Source organism: Magallana gigas, chromosome 8, assembly GCF_963853765.1.
Source record: "Magallana gigas chromosome 8, xbMagGiga1.1, whole genome shotgun sequence".
NCBI lineage: Eukaryota > Metazoa > Mollusca > Bivalvia > Ostreida > Ostreidae > Magallana > Magallana gigas.
Genome location: NC_088860.1, coordinates 23,142,283 through 23,167,598, shown reverse-complemented (window position 1 = coordinate 23,167,598; position 25,316 = coordinate 23,142,283). Strand labels below are relative to the sequence as shown.

Below are 25,316 nucleotides of genomic sequence, written 5' to 3'. Positions count from 1 at the left end.
TAGTATTATCATAGACACTTAAAATGTAAATACATGATTGTATTAAGTTGGACAATGCACATTTGATACGGTTTTAAAATGTATATCCATACCCGAACGAATTTATACAGACTAGATTTAGAAATTAGATTTATTCGTGTTTATTTGCACTGTCTGCTAATCTCGACATTTTTATACCAATTGAATGAATAAAAAAACCCTCGAGACTTCCGAAGAGGCGGGTTCTCCGAAAGGACACGACGTTAAGTTCGGCCTGCCATGTGACTGTCTAGACCAATCAGGCGATGCGTTATAAAGAATTATCATACTGAGGTATGATAACGTAGATTTTTACATGGGATTGTCAGTATCTGTTATAACGGTATAGTAACATCAACTCTTGCATGATGGTAAGGAAGTAGTACCAAGTTGATAAAATATTCGGAAACAAGATTTTGCCTGCGCTCAATCTAGCAGTAAAAAGATATTACCAGTTATTGATTCTATAAAAATTCATTTCAATTTCAAACTGCGTTTAATATATGCTTTCTGTGCCAATGAAGTAAAGGAAATGGAAAATGTTCAAAATGAATTTGTGTCATTCAGTCAATTGAACACCAATGAAAGGTATGAAAATGTGTCTGAATAGCAGAGCTTTGCCATTTATTCATCGTTTTGGTAACCTTTCAGAAACTTCCACTTATTATGATTATCTAGACATTAAAGAGACAGCACGGAACATCTTATTAAAAAACCGACTAAAAATATTCTGATCGGGTTCGGTATTTTTGTACTACTTATAAATGTATACACTTTTCAGAAAATAACAAACATCTCGGAGTAAATAAAATCTAATTATTTCATTAAAATTAATGATTATTTATGACCCATATATATATATATATATATATATATATATATATATATATATATATATATATATATATATATATATATATATATATATATATATATATATATATTAATTATACAACTACGGGATTCCGCCTTCTATATTATTACGCATGCGTATTTATACTATTAAAAAACAAAACAAACGCAGGGCTCGAAGATACTCCTGGACAGGTTTGTTGATAGAAATATGCTCCCAGGTAATAATTGCTCCTTTTTTTTTTAGAATAACCAGAATTATTATTTTGTAAGCATGTATTTTGTGTTTTTATCACAGGAATTGCTACAACCTCAAATTCATTTTGTGAGGACCCTTGAGTTGTTATTTGACATATTTATGTCTGTTCATTTTAAAATGAACTGAAATTGGTAAACCATTTATAAATTACCGAGAAAACCATTTAGAGCGTCGCTTTTACCTCGTATTCCATGATGACTGTAGTCCGGCGAAGATCTTGTAGTTTTCAACGTGTGTCAATTAAATGTGCTGACAATCAAAATCCACGTGGTACAAACACATCCGGTTTGTACGACGCTTAAATTTTCGTAAGTTCATAATAACATGTACATGTACATTGTTTAGGTATATGAAAGTGATTTATACGTACTTCAAGTGTCACTTTCAACGTCATTTCTTATTTTCTAACGATACATTTTGTAAATCTGAAGTTAAACACAGTTAGCTGTACTGTCTCTTAGAGATCAGTTCCATGTAAATGTGAAAATGTAAAAAGGGGTTACGGTCACAAACATTCTTCATATTGCACACATGAATACACTTTAATGTAAAAAGTAGCAAGATGTCATATGTTTGTTGCTCTGGGCAACCTTTGCCGTGGTAACGCAGACTAAAGAAAAAATAATGTCAAATCTTAGCAACTATTATAGGAATGTCTAAAGTACATGTAATTGAAGCATACAAAGGTTTTGAAATAAACAATTTGGTCAATTTTCAAATTAAATAAGCTGTTTATAAAACATATATAATAAATAAGAAAATTGTCACCTTTTGCTATGTAACAAAAATAAAAATAAGAAAAACACCATTTGAAACAAAAAAGACTTGTTTTAAACACAAGTTTGAACCCTTTTTGCTGTTCTTTGTTAAAAACAGGTTTAATTTAGATATCAAATGTATTCAAGCAGTATTTAGAACCATTTAATTGCCGTTGCTAATGAAATATGTGGACCTTAAATTTGGTCAAAAATTATTTTTCCGATTTAAATATTTACAAAGCCTCAGAAAGGCATTTTTAAAAGGCAACCGAAATTTTATTGTCATTTGTTGAGTTATAAGCGAGTTACAGAGCTTGAAATTCTTCGCTATTTAAATAAAGCGTTTGGTTACATTTTGAACGTTGAAGTGAAAATTTCAGTTTTAAACCTAAAACGAATGTTTTAAACGTTAGGAACTGTTTATCTGTGATTAAAATAAATAAGAAAAGATAAACAAATAAGGTAGAAAAAGATGTTTTACTGGTATATTGAACCTATGTAAACAAAAAACTGGGCACGAGCCTTGTTTACATGACAAAGAATTGCGAGCCCTGTATCTTGCTTATAACTCTACGAATGACTCTCAAATTTTATTTGATCAGTAGAAATGTATTTCTCAAGCATTGTAAACAATAAAAACCAAAAAAATAGAATTTGACCAAAATTGTGACCATGTCCCTTTAAAAATCAATCAGATTTTGTCTAAAACGTCATATCAACGACCATTCTCTTTGCTTAAGTGCAGCTTCCTGTGATGTAACAGGAAAGCTGAGAATGTATGTTAATTCCAATCAGTTATTTTTGAAGTATTATATCACAAAAGTGTCTAAACAATAGAGAATTTCGGAATATTTAGTCTTTTCATAGCGGCGGATTTTAATCTTGATTTATATTGTCTTTGTTAAAAAGCAACAACAATGGATTAAAAAAAAACATTTAAATGCTATTTATTTTAAATATACTGATGACTGTTTTTGAGGTGCTGTTTACTAACCATGGTTACCATTTTAAATTATTTATTTGCCCAAGAAAAAGTCTCTATGAATTGAAAATTTAGAAATTGTATACATGTATTTTTATTTGTATAATTATCTGTACATGTATATTTGAAACTGCTGAAATCACTTACATATTGTTTGCAATATACATATACCTTAAACTTGCAATTTTTACATCGGTATACTACAAGTATACTTGGAAATAAGCATGGACATGAATTTGTAGATAATTCAATTTTTGTGTTTTTAATAGAGTAAGGGACATACTTTTTTTTAAATCAAAAAACACCAACAAACTCTCAGCCTGTACCTGGTACCTTTGAAACCGGTCACCACAGCAACCGTTCAATGTTGTCTTGCATCTTTATTAACCAAAATGTATCGAATTGTGAAATATGAAGATAATCGGTGACTATGCGTGGCCACCGAATTTTGATAATTACTTCAACAAGAAATGCTTTCTTTGGTGATTCATGCGGATTATGATGGTGAAGATAATGCAGAAAAATACATAATCCGCGTTAGAGGGTTATATAATTTTTTCCTGCACCGTTCACTACCTTTATAACCCGCATGAATCATCAAAGAACTGTTTAAAATACATTTACATCTTTCTTTTAACATTAATTTTGATAAATTGGTTGTAAAAAGCAAGTTAAATTAGAAAAATTACTATTAGAGTTCAACAGTTCGTTAGCTGAAAGAAACAGCAAAATCGTCTCCTGTGGGAAATTGAGCCTGACATCATCATCATGATGACTTTTTCGTGCAGTCCGCGATTTTTGTCGACCAATCGATAAACAGGGCGTGTTTATTTCAGTCCTGTCAGTTTCATTCGCGTTAGGTTTCGATCGATTGATAAACGGGGCGTGTTTAGATTTTAGTCCTGTCCGTTTTTAACTGGTAACTTAGGCTGGTGGTTAAGTACCCGGCATACATGTACCTTAGACTAGTAAACTACGAATACAAAATTATTACTTAAAGAGACAGTACAGCTGAAACCACATGCGTGAAAAACTTCAGATTTACCCATTGTATCGTTACAAAATAAGAAATAACGTTGATTGTAATAGTTGAAATACATAAAAATCCCATTCACATATCTAATTAACGTAATTATGAGCTTCCGGAAATTTAATGGTCGTACAAACCGGAATAATCTTATATCGTTTATTTGTACCACGTGGACTTTGATTGACAGTACTTGACACGTGCTGAAAACTACAAGATCTTCATCCGACTACGACCATCATGATATACGAGGTTAAAGGGACTCTCTCAACGGAACACATCATCACTTTCTCGAAATTTATTGATGGTTTACCAATTTCGGTTCATTTTAAAATGAATAGACATAAATATGTCAAATAACCCCTCATGGGACCTCATTTACAAATTAAAATGAATTTAGGTTGTAGCAACTCCTTTGATAAACACGCAAAATACATGCTTACAAAATAATAATTGTGGTTATTTTAAAAACTTTGAGCAATTATTACCTGGGAAAAGGAGAAGTGATATATTTTTATCAATACAAACATGTCCAGGAGAATCTTCGCGAGCCCTGCATGTGTTTTGTTTACAGTAAATACGCATGCGTATTAGTATAGAAGGCTGAACCCTGTAACACGTTGCGATGTAATTATGTATACATGTAGGTTATACGTAATTATCAATTTTAATGAAATAATTAGATTTATTTCATGGAGAACTTTTTAATTTTCTGAAAGTTTATACATTCATGAGTAGTACAAATTAAAAATACCGAACCTGATCGGAAATTTTTTTCAAGTCGGTTTTTTTGATAAGATGCGCCGTACTGTCTCTTTAAGTATTATTATTATGGCGAAATCTTAAAACCCCAAGGTTTTTGTTGATACAAATGATCGATTAATCGATCTCGGAGACCACATTTGTTTATGTTATTGGTCACTGTAAAAGAAATTCGGTTCTGATAATAATGGTTTTTTATTGTCCATTTGACCTGATTTTGTTTTATCGGCTTGCCGTTACTATAGTTTACTCATGTTTTGCATGCACTTGTGGTCATCGTATACCAGATGAAGTCAATAAATTGGATCATTTTACAGTAACAGCTAGGGATATCACAATCAAAAATTGTGAAAGACTAACTACAAACTAAGATGATAGGGTGAGAGAGTAGTAATATAATATTATTGTATATTTGTACAACCCTTGTTTACCATAGAAAAAAAACTTATGAAATACAGATGAACGCATAATAAACAATACCGACAATTCATGGATCACATCTATGAAAGTAAAAAAAAAAACCCAACATTTTACAAGCTTTCTCTTTCTGTGAGTACTGTATAATAATAAACAAAATATATTCCATACCGGCACCCCCATTGTCGTTTACATGCGCTAAATAAAAGAAAATTCGGTGAGAGAAGTTTAAGGACGAACCTGATAAGAAAAAAATTCGAATTGATTTCAGCATTTGTCGATCGATCTTACTAGAACTCAAACTTGAGGTATAACTTCTTATTATAAAGCTACACATCAAGTGTCATTTCTTTTATCCAAAACCAGAATGAAAAAAAGTCTGGAAAACGAAGTTGCATGGTACAAAATGACCGTCAGCGATTTACATAAAGACTAATGTTCCCCCCGGTTTCATGATTTTGCTTGAAATATATCTCCTTGTACATCAGCAGATTAGAATTACGTTTTGTTGGTCATAATTTAAAAACGAAAATAAGAAAAATCTTTGAAATTCACAACCCAATCAAAAGTTTAAAAAAATATATATGTTTAAATGCATTAGAAAAATTTAAAAACATTAGTTCTTAGTTAATTTTTCAAAACTTTCCACGTGTTATTCGTGAATGTACAGTAACTTTGTTTCTTTAATTAACATTGTATTTAGCTTCATAGCAATTGCGAATCTAATTTGCGAGATTTTAAAAACCATAGAATAGCAATTCTTTAAAATTTTGTACAGTAAAGAAAATAAGCAGCAGGGTTTACCCTTTATTTGCAAAATAATTATAACATAATTTCAATAACAAACATAATAATGAGAACTGATTGGCTGGATTTGTACTGGGCAGGAAATGTAAACACTTCTTAGTAAGCTTTGATTGCTGAAATTGAAAGAAAAAAGGAAGTGATATAACCGAATTCAATTGACAATTAGATAGAATATCAAAAAATATGAAACAAAAACATACATTTTCCACCTCCAAATCCACCTCCGAATCCACCTCCGAATCCTCCGTATCCACCTCCGTATCCGCCACCTCCGTATCCTCCATTTCCACCTCCGTATCCACCTCCGTATCCTCCGTATCCGCCTCCGTATCCACCTCCGTAACCACCTCCGTATCCTCCGTAACCACCTCCGTATCCGCCACCTCCGTATCCTCCCCTTCCGCCTCCGTATCCACCTCCGTATCCTCCCCTTCCGCCTCCGTATCCGCCTCCGTATCCACCTCCGTAACCACCTCCGTATCCACCTCCGTAACCTCCTCTGCCTCCGTATCCACCACCTCCGTATCCTCCTCTTCTTCCTCCGTATCCACCTCCGTATCCTCCGTAACCACCCCCGTAACCACCTCCGTATCCACCTCCGTATCCTCCGTAACCACCTCCGTATCCGCCACCCCCGTATCCGCCACCTCCGTATCCACCGCCTCCGTATCCTCCTTTACCTCCACTCAGGCCACCGCCATAGCCTCCTTTTCCACCTCCATATCCACCTCCATATCCGCCTTTTCCATAGGCGTAGGAGCAATAGACGAGTGATGCAAGGATTAACAAACGCATGGTGGCAAACTATCTACAAATATAAATTATCTTATCAATCATTGGGCCACTAAATTAGTCTCTATGTTTTTGGCTAAATGCATAATAAAATTATGCTTAATTAATGAACAAAATATAAGACATTCGCTGTAAGTAAACCGTGTATTTAGTTATTGTTGTTGATTAAACATGTAACTATTTTTCGTTTGAGTGGGGGGGGGGGGATTGACAATATTAATGTTTACTTTCTTATATGTAGCCTTTCAAAATCACGTTCGTTTACAATCGATGATGATGATTTTCCATTTCCGATGCACGAAACGTTATTATCTATCATAACTTGACGGATATCATGTCATTTAAGAAATTGATACAATAATCGCTACTTTTTTTTTCATTTCAAAACTATTAAAATTAAATTGGTTGTCCTTAAACTCATAAGAGGCATACTGATATACATCCAATGGTATCTATCAATACAGTTTTGTCTAAGTTGTCTTAGTTTTGTCATTATTGAAAAAGTACTTATAAATCAAAAGGCAAATTGATATTATTCAGATAATTTACTTTTTCTCGATGCTAATTGTTTTCAGTTTTTGTTACTATGTGCCATATTAACATGGGAATAGTATTAATTCCATTTAAATACAGCCTTTTCGCTAAAATACATATTAACAAACAAAACTAGATTTAAATTTATCAGCAAAAGCTGATAAAAAAAATGATTTTTTTTCAGATTTGACGAAAGGGTACCAAACATGTACCCCCCTTTTACCCCCCTGAAAAATCTAAATAACAAATTTCTAAAAAAAAAAACGAAATTAACTTAAACAGTAAGATAAGTAATAAAGCACAATAGGCGATAACATTAAGCAGTACAAAAATAAGAAGTAGAAAAAAAATTACCCCCCCCCCCCCCCCGAATTAAAAAAAACCCCCAAAAACGAAAGCAAATTTGGCTTGGTTATAACAAATGCAATTTTCAGATTTAAAAAAAGGAAGACAAAAATAGAAAAGTATTTACCTGTCCCGGGGACCAAAGTGAGCTCTGTGGGACTGGAGGGGCTCTCTGCTCTTTTTATACCATCAATGACCGGTTTATGTTCCGTGACTCAATGCCCTGTCACTCAAACTGCTGACCGCATGAGATACAAATACTATCGTTTGCAGTTTAAATTGGGTTGTCCATTTTAAGTACAAGAGAACCCAGGGTGATCCCAACACCGCATCTTTCATAGATACGAATTTACAACCTCGACGAAAAATAACAATTAAAGATTTATTTTTCCAATTGAAACTGAAAACGACGCATCAACGAATTTATAGCCCCACGAATAAGCGAAAAAACCACAACCCACAAAAACTGGCTCCCACGAAATTAATTAAATGATTCCCCAAAGTAACATAGTTACAATCATGATAAAAACATTTTGTTCGATATATATTTACCATAAAAAAATAATTGAGGGGGTTAGGGTTACAACTTACCATCTCCGAGTTTGGTGAAAAAGTAGTGATAATTGTTTTGATGGACCAGAAACACGAAGTACCCTTTAGACATATACATTGTAAGTAAATGAATTGGTACACAATCATTGTTCCTTAATTTTAATGCCGCTAGAAAATGATGTTTAGTTTTCAAATTGTGTGGGTTTTTTTAATCTTTCCTGTAATAATTGTATTAATATAGAGAAACTTGAATAACCTAGGTCAACATTAATGAAGAGAAGAAAATTTATTCATGTCATAATATTTGGTCATTTCAAGGTTATAATTTTCATAAGTGAAATGTGATAGCATATACAATTTGGAAAATCGTCCATAACTTAAACTTGTTTATTTTTCACAGAGTTGTTAATTTAATAGCTGAGTCCTAAACAATATACAAAAAATAAAACATTCTTTTAAAAATACATAATATTAAGAAATAGACACTTCTGCTACGCAGAATGGCGGGACTAGATTTAAATGTAAAATGTCATTTTCATTCGCACTTTTATAGACATTGTGTACTATCTAAACAGATAAAGACATTATGCCTAGCAGACCTACCAATATTATATTAGTTGTTAAAAACAATGTTTCGGTTGACACAATTGATCGTTTATAACACAGAGAACCGCTCGTATTGGTAATATAGATCAGTATTTATGTCAGATAGCAATAAATGCTTTTATGATGATTGCTGTGGTCAACTTGTGTGTTGGTTTTCTTTAATTTTTACCTGTTTGCAAGGTAATTCGTGATCATTATGTACACAATTTATAACAGAAAAATAGGATATAGAACCATTTTATCAAGTTCTGGGACTTTCGGCAGGATGTAGCTATCTTTTTCTTCAGTCAAAACAAGTTAAAATGATGCTGGAGTCAATCAAGTGAAATATACACAGATTTCGTAGTCTTAGCTCAAAAGCCAGACAAATTATCGTGTTGATTTGAAAGAGCCACTGCTGAGAGGCCAGCAATGAGATAGACAGGCCTACGTCACAATACTGTTTGACACAACTACCCAAAGTCCAAGCTCCTGTTAAAATGTTTAAAATTAATATACTTAGTGAGTGCAAGTACATGACTCCTATAATCGATTCCGTAACACAGACCTATGTTGAAGTTCGACAAAGAGTGACCCCTTGATAATAAGGAAACATGGTCCAATGTGATCTTGATTCTCATTGCTACTAACTGGTTGCTAAGTTTTCTATTCTTTAAATATAAGTATACTTATACAGTAAACAATTTTATATATTTACATTTTCCAATGTCTTTGCCTGTGATAACACTACGTATCGATTTTGTACTATGTAACTCATAATACAAATGACGCCAAATTGAGGCGCCAGCAGAGTTTGCTTATTAATATTTAAATATATAATCGTACGATGGCTTAAAATTATATAAATATAAATAATAAGGAATCATTCTTTGAATATTATGAGATGATATTTTCGGTCGGGGTGTGATCAAATCTATCATAAAGCCCTTCGGGCTTTATTGGATTTGATCACGCCCGACCGAAATTATCACCTCATAATACTCAAAGAGTGATTCCTTATTACTTATATAACTACTTTACTTTTACTCTGGAGAAAATTAAAAAAAAAAACAATTATAAATACTTTATCAATCAATTAACCTTTTTTGGGAGGTTGTGTTTTGATTCTTTTAATTCATTAGACTAAGTTTCTCATTAAATTCTTGACTCAAAACTAGGTACTACAGAAGGCCAACATATGTTACAGAAATTTGCTGAACAGTAGCATAAAGTATTACAAATGGCTCAAGCAATCCGACCAGAAATTTGCCCTCTGTGTGGAAAAGGTTATAAAACTCCACGCTTGGTTTGACTATCATGCCTAGTTTCCGACACGCAGTTTATTCGTTCTCCTTGAAGTCGCTTGTCATTTTTTTTCACACTTAGAGATGATAATTGCAATAAAACTGACAACTTTTGTAGCGACAACCCAATAACAGCTCACAATTTATAGGTAATGCACCAGTTACTACACAACACCTTACTGTTTAACTCCTCTCACCTACATTTGTATCTATAAAGAAATTGTAACATGACATCGTCACAGAATACATGAATAAGTATGATTCCCTCAGTCTTTTTTTAAGGAAATTGATTGTAATTCACAGGTCTACATAAACCGACAGGACTGAAATCTACACGTTTCGGTTATAACCAGTTTATCGATAGGTCAAAAACTTCAGCAACATTTATACATATAAATTAAGACGTTTTACCAATAAACTACGAAATGCCTGCTCTGGAGTAATTGTTTACACCTTTAATATTTCATCACGTGCGAGTTGGTAAACTATAATTTAATTTTACCTGATTAGTAATTATTGAGAAATTAATTAAAAACCTACTTTCTTTTCGATAAACACGCTCGAAATAGCAAAAATGAGAGTAAAGTGGTGGACGCCTTGGCGGATTAAAGTCAGTAGAAGTTAGCATCAAAATATTTTCTTCCTTTGAAATGACTTTGAATGATACGTAAAGAATGAATATATTAAAAGGGAACTTGTTTAGTATGTATGATATAGATATTAAGATATGACAAATGTTGTAAATATAAAATGAGTCAAATCTTTTCTTGAATGTTGGTGGATAGAATTTTCCAGAACAGGGTAACCAAGAACGCGGGTTGACTTAGTAACGTTATGGCGGAAAGTATAGGGCGAGTTAATCATTCCACTATCATGTCATTTCATAAGACAGTTACCAAGCTTGGACTTTGGTTAAAGATATGAAAATAAATATGTATATACTAGCTTTTTTAAATTACTCACATTTTAGTACAAGTGAAGATTAATTGCAAACCTTATACATTAATTTGCAATCCATGGAAACGTCTGGATAAATAGATGATGTACATGTATTCATAAAATGGGAAAGTTGAAATGGGTGGTGGGCAGTCTTTTATCTTACGTTCTTATTTGCGACAATGATAATAGTTATAATAATAATAAATTATTCTCTGTTGTTCCAAAAAATAAAAACATTAGGTTAAAAAGTATTTTATCTTAACAGAAATGAAATGGTTTTCTATAAAGTATGACCCGACCCATCACTTCAATATAATTACTAGACGTAAACACTACTAGTATTCAAGATACACTAAAGCATTACTGGAACATATTAAACAATATATACTTAGCTAAGATTGAAACACCTTTTGGTAAGAAGAAATGAAACTACTTTTCAAACCGCTCTACTTGAAATGCTGAAAAATTATAATTAATTATAATCAGGGTTAGGTTTAAGCTCGCACTTCAGGAAGGTTTTAACTATGCATGGAAACTGATTTTAAAACACATTGTCAAATAAGAATGAGTAAAAATAAAATAAGTCTTTACTATTGATTGCTTTTACATATATATAATATTCCTAACTGTTTACATTAATATTCTAATTCTTTGATTTATCTGTTTTAATAACATAAAAGCAATAACAACCCCCCCCCCCCCCCCCCGAAAAAAAAAAAAATTACCCCCAAAAACCAACAACAAAAACAAAAAACCAATACATCTGTAGGATTAAAGAAGCATACATTATTAATTGCGGCATACAAGTATCTTATCAACTGTAACTAAAGGTATCCTCACCATCAACAATTTGATGCGATTCAGTTTGCATTCCAACAAAAAGAAACAAATGCAGATTTTTCTCGGAATCGCTCATTTAGATATTTTTTTAATATAAAAGATAATGTTTGTTGTATCAGACCGGAAACTGTTCATACTTTATAAACATTAGAGAGAAATACCTATACGTTTTTGTATGGACATCAGTTGAACTTTTGTAAATAAAAAAAGATAGAATTGTACAAAACAAGGAGAACAAATCCTTAGAAATTGATGGAGAAATGTGTCTTACACCTTTTATTTTGATAGTTACAAAACATGAGGTTGTTAATCATGTTTGTCAATAAGCAAAGTTGTTTAAAGTAAAGTTAGTGATTTAAATTTGATAAGTAAGTTTGTTTGGCTCCTCTTGATATGTTTAAATAAAAATCATATGATGGATTTTTAAAAGAACATATCAAAAAAAAAAAAAAAATTAAGATCATATATATAAGAACGGTTGTGTATTATGGGTATATTTGGAATATATATATATATATATATATATATATATATATATATATATATATATATATATATATATATATATATATATATATATATATATTTATATATTATACAAGGCATTCGAATATCTTTCATCCAATATCACTTGACAATTAATCTTCATAGAAACTAAGATCTTGTCCTCTGGATTGTTTGGTTTTCAATGTAATGAGATGGTATAAACGTTTTCAAATCATGTTTCTGTAATTTTAATGTTAAATACAGTCATATAAACGCCTAAACTGTTTCAGAAGTAGCAAAAAAATAACATAAATATATGGAAAAGGGCATTCTCAAAAAAAGTAGTGTTTTATGCAGTCTGACAACAAATGAGGATACTCTGATGTCACAGGTACTGGAAAGTAAAAACAGATGACGATTAAAATTACATAGTCACCCTTTTCTGACCATTTTAGATAACATTTTATCTGTAATATTTACTGCTCTCATCGATACAAGGTAGTAGTTAAACATGGAAATCAACATATTTAAATACGAATGACATGTAATAAAATTGATAAATCGTGACTTTAGATTGAATATATGCCACAATGAAATAATGAATATTTATTGTTAATTATCAAGTCCATTTTAAGATTCAGTTTAAATTTGTGTTTCATACTTCCATGCATATCAATAAAATATAAATGTGGTGCAATATATTTGAACTAGCAAACAAGAAACAAACAAAACCCGGAAACCCATTGTTTTAGATCCAAAAATCTACCACTGAATATTTAAAGCATAGTTTATTGTCTCCCTCTTTAAGTACTAGTAATTACCCAAAACGTCATACCCCATTTAAGGAATATGCATTGTTTGAAACATTGTTTGTTTATACATGAAATTTGTTATAATGACATTTTAAGGAAGTCGATTTGGGTTTTTTTTCACCACAATAGCAAAACTGTTAATTTTTTAAACCATTTGTAATTTACACCAATTCTAGTTTCAAGAAAATCGATCGTCTGGTTCTCTCTAGGGTCCATCTCAAAATACTGGTATTTAATTTATTGTGTGCAATTTAATTAATAATATAGAAAAAAAATCATCAAAAAGTATCATAACACTGCATTTTACTATAATGCGCAATGAAAACTAAAGTCGGCATCCTTAAAATGTACACTACATGTGAAGACATGTAAGTTATTTCCGATATCATAGGTTACCGTAGCTTCTTTTCTTATATTGTGTCCCGGAAAGTAAGGAACTGTTCTCTCTTACGTCGATTGTTTTTCTTTTATGTCTTTCGGGGTTAAAATACTATTAAAATTCTTTATTTTATATCCTACAGTATTGGTTACCACAGCACCTTTTGGTTAATATGAGAGTAATGGAGATATTGATGCATTTAAAATTTGTATATTTCTATGCAATGTTTATAGTAACGATCCACTCAAATTGACGTTTACTCAGCATTACCTTCACATGCAACTCAAAGAGTGTTAGGTGTATGGTAGCGTAACAAGGTCCCATTAGTCTTCGAAAGATAATGGTTTACCTGTCTTGATCATCGAGTAGAGAACGTTCTGCTTGGAAAATGAGTTCCGCAGCTCTAGAGTTTAAATCTCGCGCTGAGAATTGCGGTAAAGCTCTAGCGAAATGATTTTTAATCTATGTATACATGTACATGTTCAATCATCATAATGAAAATCAAAATCATTATGATTGAACATAAATCATGAAAACAATCATAAGAGTAACAATGATATTTGTCTCACTTCTTGATATACAAGGTGAAAGACGGTAAACATTTCCAATATATTGTGACATAGTGCGTAAAAAGATCATAATAAATCACAAATACACATTTCCATTAAACAGATGGCAGTGCCGACACAAATAAGGAACACATCTTGTGACAGAAGGAAATAAAAATGTCTCCCTGACCAACATAAACAAAAAAATATTAAAATATCACAAAAAATAATTAGAATAGAACAATATAGAATATTTTTTATTATGTCAGATATTGATAATTGGTAATAAACAAAGATGGCCGTCTATGCAAGTGTAGTTAATATACATCTAAAACTGTATCTAATGTTTTCAAATAAACTGAAAGTGAAATCAGATATTTAATTGAAACATAATGAAGGACATCTTCATTGAATTTACTTCTTAAGAGATTTTTTTTTTAAATTGTTAGTGACAGCTTTAAATTTCCCGGCTCTGGAAGTCTTCAACTTCTCAAAATTTATAATGGTTTATAATTAGTATGCAAAAGGACTTTCCATTAAGAGCAATGTACACCTATGCCTCGCAAACAATTGCTGAAAAAGAATTAAAATACATGTATTACCAAAGAAAGCAGGCGGGCTTTAAAGAGATGTTTTCTTCATCTCCAAACACTGCTTCAACAAAAATTGAAATTTAGTGATGGTTGTTAATGGACGATAATAGTTCGTTATACACTAGAGGCATGGCATTATGAAATACATAAACCCTGTAGTGAGTGATTCTCTGTTTTCCGTTTTGGTAGACAATTATATTAAATATTGTTTTCGGTGCTAATAAACTATTTCCATTATTCATTGTCCGTACATCTCTAGCCGTCTCCTTCTCAATTTCAGTTCAAACGGATTTTTTCTTGAGTTAATTCAAAATCGCAAAATCGAACCATTTCATGTTTATTTTGGGGCTGAGTTGAGGAACTAGTAGTAAAACTGAGCTTGGACATATACATAAAAATTATTATCATATATATTTATGATGTCAATTCTATCATTTAAGTATGAAATTGTGACGTTTTAGAAAAAATAATGATTGAAAGAAGGATAACTCTTATTATTATTCCATCATGATAAACACCCAAGCGTTACTTTTATCTCTACTCATGTTCACCAAGTCATTTTTGATCGTATAGTTAAGTTATAAAGCTTGTACTTTTGGAAAAGATTTGATTACAATTGTAAGCGAATACATGTATGTATGATGACCATTCCCCAAAGATAATGACGACCGATTAGACTATCAGGTATTGGTTGACAATCGTTAGATTAGTTCAGGATATTCCGATGCTCTAGATCTCTGTTTCTAATTAGAAATACCCTTAAGTTTGGATCGGGTTTATAATCAAATGCAAAGTGCAACTGCTAGATAAATATGTGAAGTATCATCAAATTTTCACAACAAAACTGACAACATAAAAATACAAATTATACAAAATTACATTTTAACCCCCCCTCCCCCCCACACACACACACAAAAAAAGCCTTCAAAGATGCAAATACATTCACAAAAAGGTAAAAATATTATGCTGTACATTTTCAAAAAAAGAGTGAGTGACTACCAGATCATAATCCAAGACAAGACATAAATGTTATATTTATACATAAAATAACAAAAAAAAAAATTCACACTGCATGCAGAGAGGCGAATTAGTACATTCATTCATCACGTTCTTCAGCTACGTACGGTGCTACAAGCATTTAGTGGCTGTAACGTCATGATTGATATTTTTCGTGTATCTCTCGAATCCTTCTTGTTGCGCAATTGTTAGCACAAAAATAGGTCAGTCGTCCTTCTATAAAACGTGTGCATTTACGTTTGACTCTGGCTTTATTTCTTATCATCTACACAGCTGCACTAGTTTCTATAACGTTCAATTTCCGGTGAGCGTGCCAGCTGTATAATGAAGAAACACTTTTTTCTTTTTATTTATCTCGTTTTTGGTAAGTTTCAGTGTTTTGTTTTAAAAAGTAGTCAGATTATATACATGATGGTCAGTACTACTGCAACAAACAAGCATATGAACAATTTTGTCTTTAAACCATATGTTTAAAGACAAAAAGGTCTATTAAGTATAGTTTTAAAATATACAGTCAACTGATTCTCTGAACATTTTGTGCATCCAAATTTCTCTGGAAAACTTTTTGGGCATAATAATTATAGCAAAATAAATGGTGCTATTATTAGTATTTTTTCCTTTTAATTGGTAAAGAGTTGAAGACCAAGTGTAACTTTTTTTCTGCAGGTGCAAATGTTTTTGTTTTGATTTCAAAATGCACGTTCAATGATTTTATCCTTCAAAAAGTTAGAATCGATGGATATCAGATTAAACTTCAATTTTAGCAACTGGGATGATACCGCAAAAATTATCAAAAATAGCACCAAGTATGACCTTTAATTTTATGAAGAATGAGCTTGTTTAACTTTTAGGGACATCTAGTATATCTGCGGATTGTCCGGACAACTGGATACGTTTTGCAGACTCATGTTACTTGTTCATGACTCGATACCCAATGCAATGGATTGAAGCAATGGTGCGTTGGGTGTCACTACTCTGAATATTCACCATGATGGTGGAGAGAAGTTTTAAACAATATGTTTGGAGTTAGGTTATTTCATATTTGTGATGAAAGTCCAAGGTTTTACAACCCGATTAAGATATGGAAAGACGAAGATTCAAGATCGAAACCAATGTCTATCAAGTTTATTGACATTAATATACATTAATTATAGAGTAGTTTTTAAAATGTGAAAATAAATGGTCATGGACAAACAGCATACCCAGTGTCGTTTAGTTGTCTTAATTATCATCAATAGAATAAAAAAGATGCCAGCTACAATCTAGATGAATAACATTCTATAACAATTTTCGCTGGTGACGCAAAGCTAATATGCTTTTGAATTCCCTGTACTACATGGCACAATTTTATACAATCAAAGCGTTTTTAATCCATTGATAGACTTCCTGTGAGTTTCTCGAATAATTAGACCTTTTCTGTATCTCCGACTTTCCGTTTGTTTTGTTACTGCTGTTGTTCATGTTGATGGCGTTTATCTCCCAGTGCTTTTTGTTGTTTTTATTGTGAAGACCTTCTGTAAGACTTTCGATGCCAAACTCGCAGAGGTGGAAACGCATCCCGAGGACACGTTTATCCGTCATGAAGCACGCGTCTACGGAGGTATGTTCAGTATAAAACATACTCATAATTCCATTTTAAATGTGCACACAATCTCTTTAAAATTTCGAACGTATTTTTTAAAAACCTACAGTACTAGTGTATCGAACTTTATGTTTATTACAGATAAAAAGTAGTGTATATTTGTATCTTTTTATGCATTAATTATCGTTATACGTGTACCCCAAAATATGACATTCATAATCAATAAGTTGACTAAAATAATTTAAAAAGATGAAAGTGTATTGCAATATTTAGGTGAAATAAGCCTTGGCTCGTGGATCATATACATCAAATTGAAATTTCATACTTTCTATAGCATTAAATTATATCCTTAGATTTTGGTTCAAAAATCAAAGGTTACAGTGAATTCTTAATATTCGAGATGATTAAGATTTTTTTTGCTTAATGGTTATACTATATTAATAAAGTTTCCCAACGAAAAATTAAAAAAAAATCATTTAGATTAATCATTGTTGGATGGAAAATCTTGAAATGATATAACTGCAATTTTTTCAATACGGATAATCAATTAAAAAGCAGTCTCGGGTATTATTACCCTCGAAATTCCAGAAGTTATAAACTTGATATAAGTCTTTTGTTTCATTTAATTTGATTTTTTTTTTTTGTCAATTTGATTTTTGGGAGTGTCATCAAAATTTATCTTTTTTTTTTTATTTTCAAACTGAAAATGCTGTTAAAACCATTACTTGAAATAAAAATTTATTTATCAACAAAATATAATATTGTGTTGTTGTTTTCGATTAAGCCTATAAGGAATCGTTTTGGATCGGCGGTAACGATTTGATTTCGGAAGGTAAATGGATGTGGATGACGAGCCACACTCCACTCCACTACACTAACTGGGCCCATGGAGAACCAAGCAATGAATTTGGAGGAGAACATTGCATGAGCCTGTTGTTCTACACCGACTATCACTGGAATGATGAACGATGCAAAACTGTTCTTCCATTTATTTGTGAAAAAGAGACGTAAATATGTAACCTTTTAATAGCTGTGTCATCTTCAACGTTATGCGCTTGTTTATGGTCAAAATTGAAAAGAGTATTCATAGCTGAAGATTTAGTTAGCTACATGACTTTGGATGGTACTTTTAACGAAAATGATACATTGATATTTAAATTTCTTCTTTCTAAAATGCAGCACTAGTTATTTAGTTTAAAGGGTTTCTAATTTTGTTAATTTTGATACGACAAACCCAGACGAATTAAACCTTGAGTTTCACAAACTTAAAAATAAACATGAAAACTCTATTGAAAATATTTCTTTTTAGATAATATGTCATCACTTTTGTAACGTGATTACTACAGTAACTCGATTAACATTTTAATTAATTTCATTTTTCGATTAACATCTTAATTCATTTCATTTATGTTCCTTTGTTTTCAATTGAGCTTACCTTTTGATACATGTATAAAAATGAATATGTCATTTATTTAATAAATGTCGAAAAAAAATAGATATATATATAGACATATACAAAACAGGCTGTCATTTATAAACATGTTATTACAGTAATAATACGTGTGGCGCTGAATGTAATCATGGTCTTTATTATTCACCCATATGAAAAATGAATATCTTCACAAAACGTACAATAGGGAACCAAGGACTAGAGAGATTATGCAACACATGTACCAAAAACAATACATTAATTTATTTCATTTTATTCGTATTCGTAGGAGCTCTCCGGCCTTAGGAATGTTGGTTGGATAAAGGGATAATGCTGTGCTGAACACGACAATCTATTATCACATTGATGTTTATTGAATAAAAGAGAAAGCATTCTATATTTCTGTTATTTTAACACAGTTTGGAGAGACATAATGTACATGTAGTTGGTTTTTGAAAATTTCTCCACTCATGAAATAGCCCATTGCTTTCGGGGTTTTATCGCCTCGTTTAGTCATAACAACTGTTACAGTAGGTTAAATGATTCTACATAAAATGGACAAAATTTGCATAAAAAAACGACTCCTTTCAGATAGAAGAACCTAGACTTTTAAAAGCAACATTTTTTGACGTTGATTTTATACGAATGGAAAAAAATATCTTTAGTTCGCCTTATCTCTATATGACAGGAAAAATTAATGAAACATTATGGAATATCTTACATTTACATCACTTTAGTTCCAACCTTGAGTAAACAACTTTTTGATGATGGCAAAAAAATAAAAAAAAAATTATTTCAATTTTTAAAACATGAGAATTGAACGCTTCTTTATTGCAAAGTGCAACTGCTAGATAATAATATGAAGAAACATCACAAATTACCGGTATGCAGAATTACATTTAAAATAAAAGCAACCAAAAAAAATAGAAACCCGAAATATGCAAGTATAAAAAAAATTGTACAAATATAATACTGTACATCTTAAAAGAAAAGGCGTAAGTGACTAGCAGATTCAAATTAAATACAAGACATAACGGTTATATTGATACATAAAATAACAAAATAATAACAATGCATGCAGAAAGATCAATTAGTACATGCTTTGATTATTTCCTTCAGCTACGTATGGTGCTATATAAGCATTTAGTGGTTGTGACGTCATTTTGATATTTTTCGTGCATCTCAAGATTTCTTTCTTGCTGCGCAAGTGTTAGCATAAAAGAAAATAAGGTCAGTTGTCCTTGAATAAAACGTGTGCATTAACGTTTGACACGGGCTTTTATTCTTATCATCTGCACATGTACAGCTGATATAGTTTGTTACCATTCATTTTCCATTGAACGTATTAGCTATACAATGAAGAAACACCTTTATCTGTATATTTATCTCGTTTTTGGTAAGTTTCAGTGTTTTTGTTTTAAAAAGTTGCCAGATAATATGATTATATCAGATTATATAAGCACATGAACAAGCATATGATTATGTTTAAAGACAAAAAGGTCTATCAAAAATAATTTACTGGTCAAATGACAGAAAATTACGATCAACTGTTTTTGTGAACATTTGGTAAATCCAAGTTTCTCTGAAAAACTATTGGATATAGCAAAATAAATGGTGCTTCGGTATATTTTTCCTTTTTAATGGTAACGAGTCTAAGATCCAGTGTAACTTTTTCACGGCAGATGCACAATTTTGTTGTTTTAATTAAAAAAACAACACTTTCTTGATTTTATCCTTAAAACGTTTGGGTTGATGGATATAAAAAACTAATAAATGTAATGCAGTTTTTTTAGTTCGATTAAACTTTGATTTTGAAACTGAGATGATACTGCAAAACGTATTAAAAAAAAGCTTAGAGCATGACATCTAATTTTATGAAGAATGGGATTAATTAACTTTTAGGGACATTTGGTATATCTGCAGATTGTCCGGACAACTGGATACGTTTTGCAGACTCATGTTACTTGTTCATGACTCGATACCCAATGCAATGGATTGAAGCAATGGTGCGTTGGTTGTCACTACTCTGAATATTCACCATGATGGTAAAGAGAAGTTCTAAACAATATGTTTGGATTTAAGGTATTTCATATTTGCGATGAAAGTCCAAAGTTTTACATTCCGATTAGGATATGGAGAAACAAAAATCCAGGATCGAATCTATTGCCTTTCAAGTTGATTAACTAAATATACATTCATCATAGAGCAGTTTTTAAAATGTAAAAATAAAAGTGCATGGGCAAACTTTATACCCAGTATTGATCAGTTGTCTTATTTTTATCATAAAGATAACCAAAAAGATTAGCTAGATGTCAAACTAGTTTAAAATTACATCCTAACAATCTTCATTGGTGATGCATAGCTGATATGTTTTTTTAATTCTCTGATAAAGCTTATCGGTGCATAATCAGAAGTCATCTAGAGGGAATTGATCATAATAATAATTACATGTATCAACAATCGTCGTATCCCAGTGAACTTTTCATTTGGTACTTGTTTCTAAAGTTGAAAACATGAAAACACAATCCATGCACATTTTTATATTTGTTTTTCCATGTTCTAAGGAAAATAGGTGTTAACAGAATATCAAAATTTTAAGATAGATATTTAAAGGGGCATGGTTACGATTTGGTCAATTTCTATTTTTCTATTTTTGGGAGTTGATTTTAATCAACTCTCCTCTGCACTTACTCGGGCAAAGCGAAAGTGAAACAGTGTTTGGACCTAAGCATAAATCAATACCGCTGACACCACTTAGTTCCTGAAAATAATCGATAAATTCGATGATATGTATTATGAAGCATTGTTTTTCCAAGAAAACTTATTTATCAATACCATGAAAATAGTAAGATTTTAAATTGTACAAGCAGCTTAGATATTTTTTAAAGTCGTATGTATTCCTACGCTAGAGTTCAATGTAGTCTCGTTCAACCAGACGCTTGGCTGTCTTCGTTAATATCCGACAAAACAGAGTCTCTATTGCTTTTCGGAGATAAACAGACACAGCCAAGCGTTTGGTTAAACAAGACAAGAGTTTAATCTTGCCTGGATCCATACAATTTCTCAGAAATATTTCTATTACTGATACTACTTGCCATGCAAAATCACATATGGTTGATTTTGAATAAATGATAATCGAGAAAATCAACTCCCGACAGTACTTCAGTACTTTGATTATCATTAACAATGCTTTAGGAATGCATTTCTAATGATGAAATGAAAATTGAGAGTCGATCGTTGAGTTATGTTATCAGAAAGATATAGGGCCCAGAGTTCTTTGTCATGTAAACAAGGTTCGTGCTCTGTTTTTGTTTACAGAGGTTCAATTTACCAGTAAAAAATCTTTTTCAAGCTAATTTGTTGACATTAGCTTGTAAACATTAAAATGGAAAAAAAAAAAAATTTGACCAAAATCATGACAACGCTGCTTTAAGCACATGTATACAGAAAATATGAGTAATAAATAAACTAGAAATTAATTACGTTGTTATAAGATATGTTGATTCTTATTATTTAATACCTCTGTGAGTTAGAGAATGGAATAGATCGATAAAAAATACAAAATTTACCTGATGAAAGCGGAGGCTATTTATATTGAATCAATCAATGCATGTATACATTCAAAGTACTCCGAACGAATTTCAAGATAAGTAATAAATGAAACCTTAGAGGTTCGGGAGAGGTCAAACTGAGAGAAGGGTCTACTTGTTTACTTGAAAGTTGTCTGGATTGAATTACAAGGTACAAATATTGATCAGGGAAGTCTATTAAGGTAAATAAAAATAGTTTGTACACGTACTGCATGGCATAATTTTACACATAATCAATGTGTTTTCATTCCATTTGTAGACCAACTGTGACTTTCTCCAAATTTTAGACTTGTGTTTTTTTAATTGACTTTTATCGTACCCTTGATAAGAAATCTGTCTTTTCTTTTTGATACATTTTCTGTATTACCGTCTTTAAAACTTTTTGTCGTCTTTCCTTTGTTAAACATTGATTTGGTTTGTCGTAGCTGTTGTTTATGTTGATGACGTTTAACTTCCAATGCTTTATGTTATTGTTTAGACCTTCTGTAAGACTTTCGATGCCAAACTGGCAGAAGTGGAAACCGCTCCAGAGGACACGTTTTTACGTCATGAAGCAAACGTCTACAAAGGTATGTTCCATTTAAAATATACTCATGAATACATTTAAATGTGCCCACAATTAATATTACTGTTGATATTTCAAATATAATTGGAACCTACAGTGTATCGAACTTTACGTCCATTACAAATTAAAAGTAGTGTATATATATACATGTATATTTGTACTTATCCATGCATTAATCACTGTTATACATGTACCCAATGAAATGACATTCGTTATTAATAAATTGACAAACTGTGTAGGTAATGTAAAAAGATGAAAGCCAATTGCAATATTTATGTGAAAAAAATCCTTGGCTCAAGGGTCATATGCATATATGGTTTATACATGGTTAATTCCATATGGGGCGAGAGCGGAGAGAGCGGAGCTCCAGCCCCCATATGGAATTCAAAGACCATGTATATACCATATTAGCTCAACTACAAACCATGTAACGATTATATCTTACCGACTACCTTTGTTTAAATGATAAAAGTGAATAAAACAATGAAAACTGAGCTTTAATAACAATATTACAAGTTTCAATTTGAGTACGAAACCAGACGCCATAATATTCTTAGAATGACGTCATAATGTTAAAGGGGAGATATATTTCGTACTGACTATTTATGGGATATATATGGTCTCCAGGTGACTGCTGTTAACCAATGATTTCCTTACAATTTAGCAAGATATAAATTAGATATAAGCAAGATATAAATTTAGTAAGACATAAGATAATTTCCGTAACCTTTGATTCAAAGATTACAATGAATTCTTCATATTCGGAATAAATAAGATTCTCTTTGGCTTAATTTTTATTCTATGAATAAATTTTCCCAACGAATTATTAGAAATTCTTAATTAATCAAAGGTGGGAGGCAAATCTTGAGTTAATATTACTGCGATTTTATTCAATACGGACAATTTTAAAACAGTCTCGGGTATTAGTACCCTCGAAATTCCAGAAGCCATATGCAAACTTAACGGGTATAAGTCTTTTGTTTCATTTAAATTAAAAATTAATTTTTTGGTCATCTTTATTTTTCAGAGTGTCATAAAATTTTACCTTAAAAAAATACAAACAAAAAATGCTATCAAATGTGTCAATCGAATTAAAAACAACAAATAATATAGTTTTGTTGTTTTGGATTAAGCCCTTGAAAAATCGTTTTGGATCGGCGGTAGCGATTTGATTGCGGAAGGTAAATGGATGTGGATGACGAGCCACACTCCAGTCCACTATACTAACTGGAACGATGGAGAACCAAACAATATAAATGGAGGAGAACATTGCATGGACATGTTATTCTATACCAGCCGTCACTGGAATGATGAACGATGCGATACCGTTCTTCCATTCATTTGTGAAAAAGAGACGTAAATATATAAACTTAACATCTCTGTCATCTTATTTGTTACACGCCTGTTCATAGGTCAAAATTTGAAAGAGTATTCACTGCTGATGATCTATTTAGCTAAATTACTTTTGATGGTACTTTTAACGAAAATAATGGATTGATACTGACATTTTTTTCCAAAAATGCACCACTAAATGTTTAGTTTAAAGGGTTTCTTATTTTGTAAATTTTAATACGAGACACATTTAAACTTAAGTTTTACAAAAATAAAAATAAACATAAAACGATTTCTTATTAGATACTATGACAGCACTTTTGTAAAGTGTTTGCTATCGTAACTCGATTAACATTTCTATTCACTTCATTTTTGACACATGTATAATAATGAATGTGTCATATATTTAGTAAATGACGAAAATATATTTAACAAAACAGGCGGTCATTTATAAACATGTCATTTCAGGAATATTACATGTGGTGCTGAATGCAATCATGGCCCCTATTATTCACAAATATGGAAAATTAATATCTACACAAAACGCACAATAGGGAACCAAGGACTAGAGAGATTATACTACACATGTACCAAAAATATACATAAATTCATTTCATTTTATTCGTATTTGTAGGAGCTCTCCGGTCATTGGAATGTTGGTTGGATAATGCTGTGATGAACACGACAATCTATTATCACATTGATGTTTTTTGAATAAAAAAGAAAACATTCTTTATTTCTTTAATTTTACCAAAATTTGGAGAGAAATAATGTACCATACATGTAGTTGGTATTTGAAAATTACTCCACCCATTAAGCTTTTCGGATTTCATCTGTTCGTTTGGTTATAACAACTATTAAATGATACTACATAAGATGGACAAACTTTGCATCTTAAAACGACTCCTTTGAAATAGAAGAACCAAAACTTTTAAAACCAACATTTTTGAGGTGGATTTTATATGAGTGGAGAAAAGTAATATATATATATTAGCTCGGCTTATTTCTTCACGGCAGGAAAAACTTATAAAACATATGGAATATATAACATTCACAAAACTGAAACATCACTTTAGTACTAACCTAGGGTAAACCACATTTAGTTAAATGATGGCAAAACCAAACAGACAAAAGTATCAATTTCAATTTTTAAAACATGGGAATTGATCGCTTATTTAAAAAAAAAATAGAACTGAAAAGTGCAAAAGTA

The 25,316-nt window shown here is 31.4% G+C and overlaps 3 protein-coding genes across 7 annotated transcripts; 2 read left to right on the top strand and 1 right to left on the bottom strand.

Moving 5' to 3' along the window:
• Positions 1–5,867: 5,867 nt before the first annotated feature.
• LOC105329028 (acanthoscurrin-2) lies at positions 5,868–7,824 on the bottom strand. Of its 5 annotated transcripts, none has more exons than XM_066069791.1 (4): positions 7,681–7,824; positions 6,356–6,690; positions 6,083–6,298; positions 5,868–5,995 (listed from the first exon to the last, which is right to left on the bottom strand). In XM_066069791.1, the coding sequence occupies exons 2-4, from the start codon at positions 6,675–6,677 to the stop codon at positions 5,979–5,981; spliced, it is 555 nt and encodes a 184-aa protein (XP_065925863.1). In that variant the 5' UTR covers positions 6,678–6,690; positions 7,681–7,824; the 3' UTR covers positions 5,868–5,978. The 5 variants fall into 5 exon arrangements, with proteins under 5 accessions (XP_065925863.1, XP_065925864.1, XP_065925865.1 ...); XM_066069792.1 differs by having other exon boundaries at positions 6,083–6,367; positions 6,434–6,690; XM_066069793.1 differs by having other exon boundaries at positions 6,083–6,343; positions 6,434–6,690.
• Positions 7,825–15,853: 8,029 nt separating this feature from the next.
• Positions 15,854–19,009, top strand: LOC105329014 (perlucin). The gene is made up of 5 exons (XM_011430117.4): positions 15,854–15,972; positions 16,460–16,563; positions 17,118–17,208; positions 17,975–18,197; positions 18,909–19,009. Exons 1-5 carry the CDS (start codon positions 15,933–15,935, stop codon positions 18,940–18,942), a joined length of 492 nt encoding a protein of 163 aa, XP_011428419.3. The 5' UTR covers positions 15,854–15,932; the 3' UTR covers positions 18,943–19,009.
• Positions 19,010–20,490: 1,481 nt separating this feature from the next.
• On the top strand, positions 20,491–24,840 carry LOC117680602 (perlucin). The gene is made up of 4 exons (XM_066069746.1): positions 20,491–20,625; positions 22,688–22,778; positions 23,908–24,130; positions 24,741–24,840. The coding sequence occupies exons 1-4, from the start codon at positions 20,590–20,592 to the stop codon at positions 24,772–24,774; spliced, it is 384 nt and encodes a 127-aa protein (XP_065925818.1). The 5' UTR covers positions 20,491–20,589; the 3' UTR covers positions 24,775–24,840.
• Positions 24,841–25,316: the final 476 nt, after the last annotated feature.

Coding starts and splice junctions, on each gene's coding strand:
- LOC105329028 (XM_011430159.4), bottom strand. CDS start 6,677: ATGCGTTTGTTAATCCTTGCATCACTCGTCTATTGCTCCTACGCCTAT.
- LOC105329014 (XM_011430117.4), top strand. CDS start 15,933: ATGAAGAAACACTTTTTTCTTTTTATTTATCTCGTTTTTG. Junction 15,973..16,459: donor TTTTATTTATCTCGTTTTTG/GTAAGTTTCAGT, acceptor TTTAACTTTTAG/GGACATCTAGTATATCTGCG. Junction 18,198..18,908: donor TTTATTTGTGAAAAAGAGAC/GTAAATATGTAA, acceptor TCGTATTCGTAG/GAGCTCTCCGGCCTTAGGAA.
- LOC117680602 (XM_066069746.1), top strand. CDS start 20,590: ATGACTCGATACCCAATGCAATGGATTGAAGCAATG. Junction 20,626..22,687: donor TGCAATGGATTGAAGCAATG/GTGCGTTGGTTG, acceptor GTTATTGTTTAG/ACCTTCTGTAAGACTTTCGA. Junction 22,779..23,907: donor TGAAGCAAACGTCTACAAAG/GTATGTTCCATT, acceptor TTTTGGATTAAG/CCCTTGAAAAATCGTTTTGG.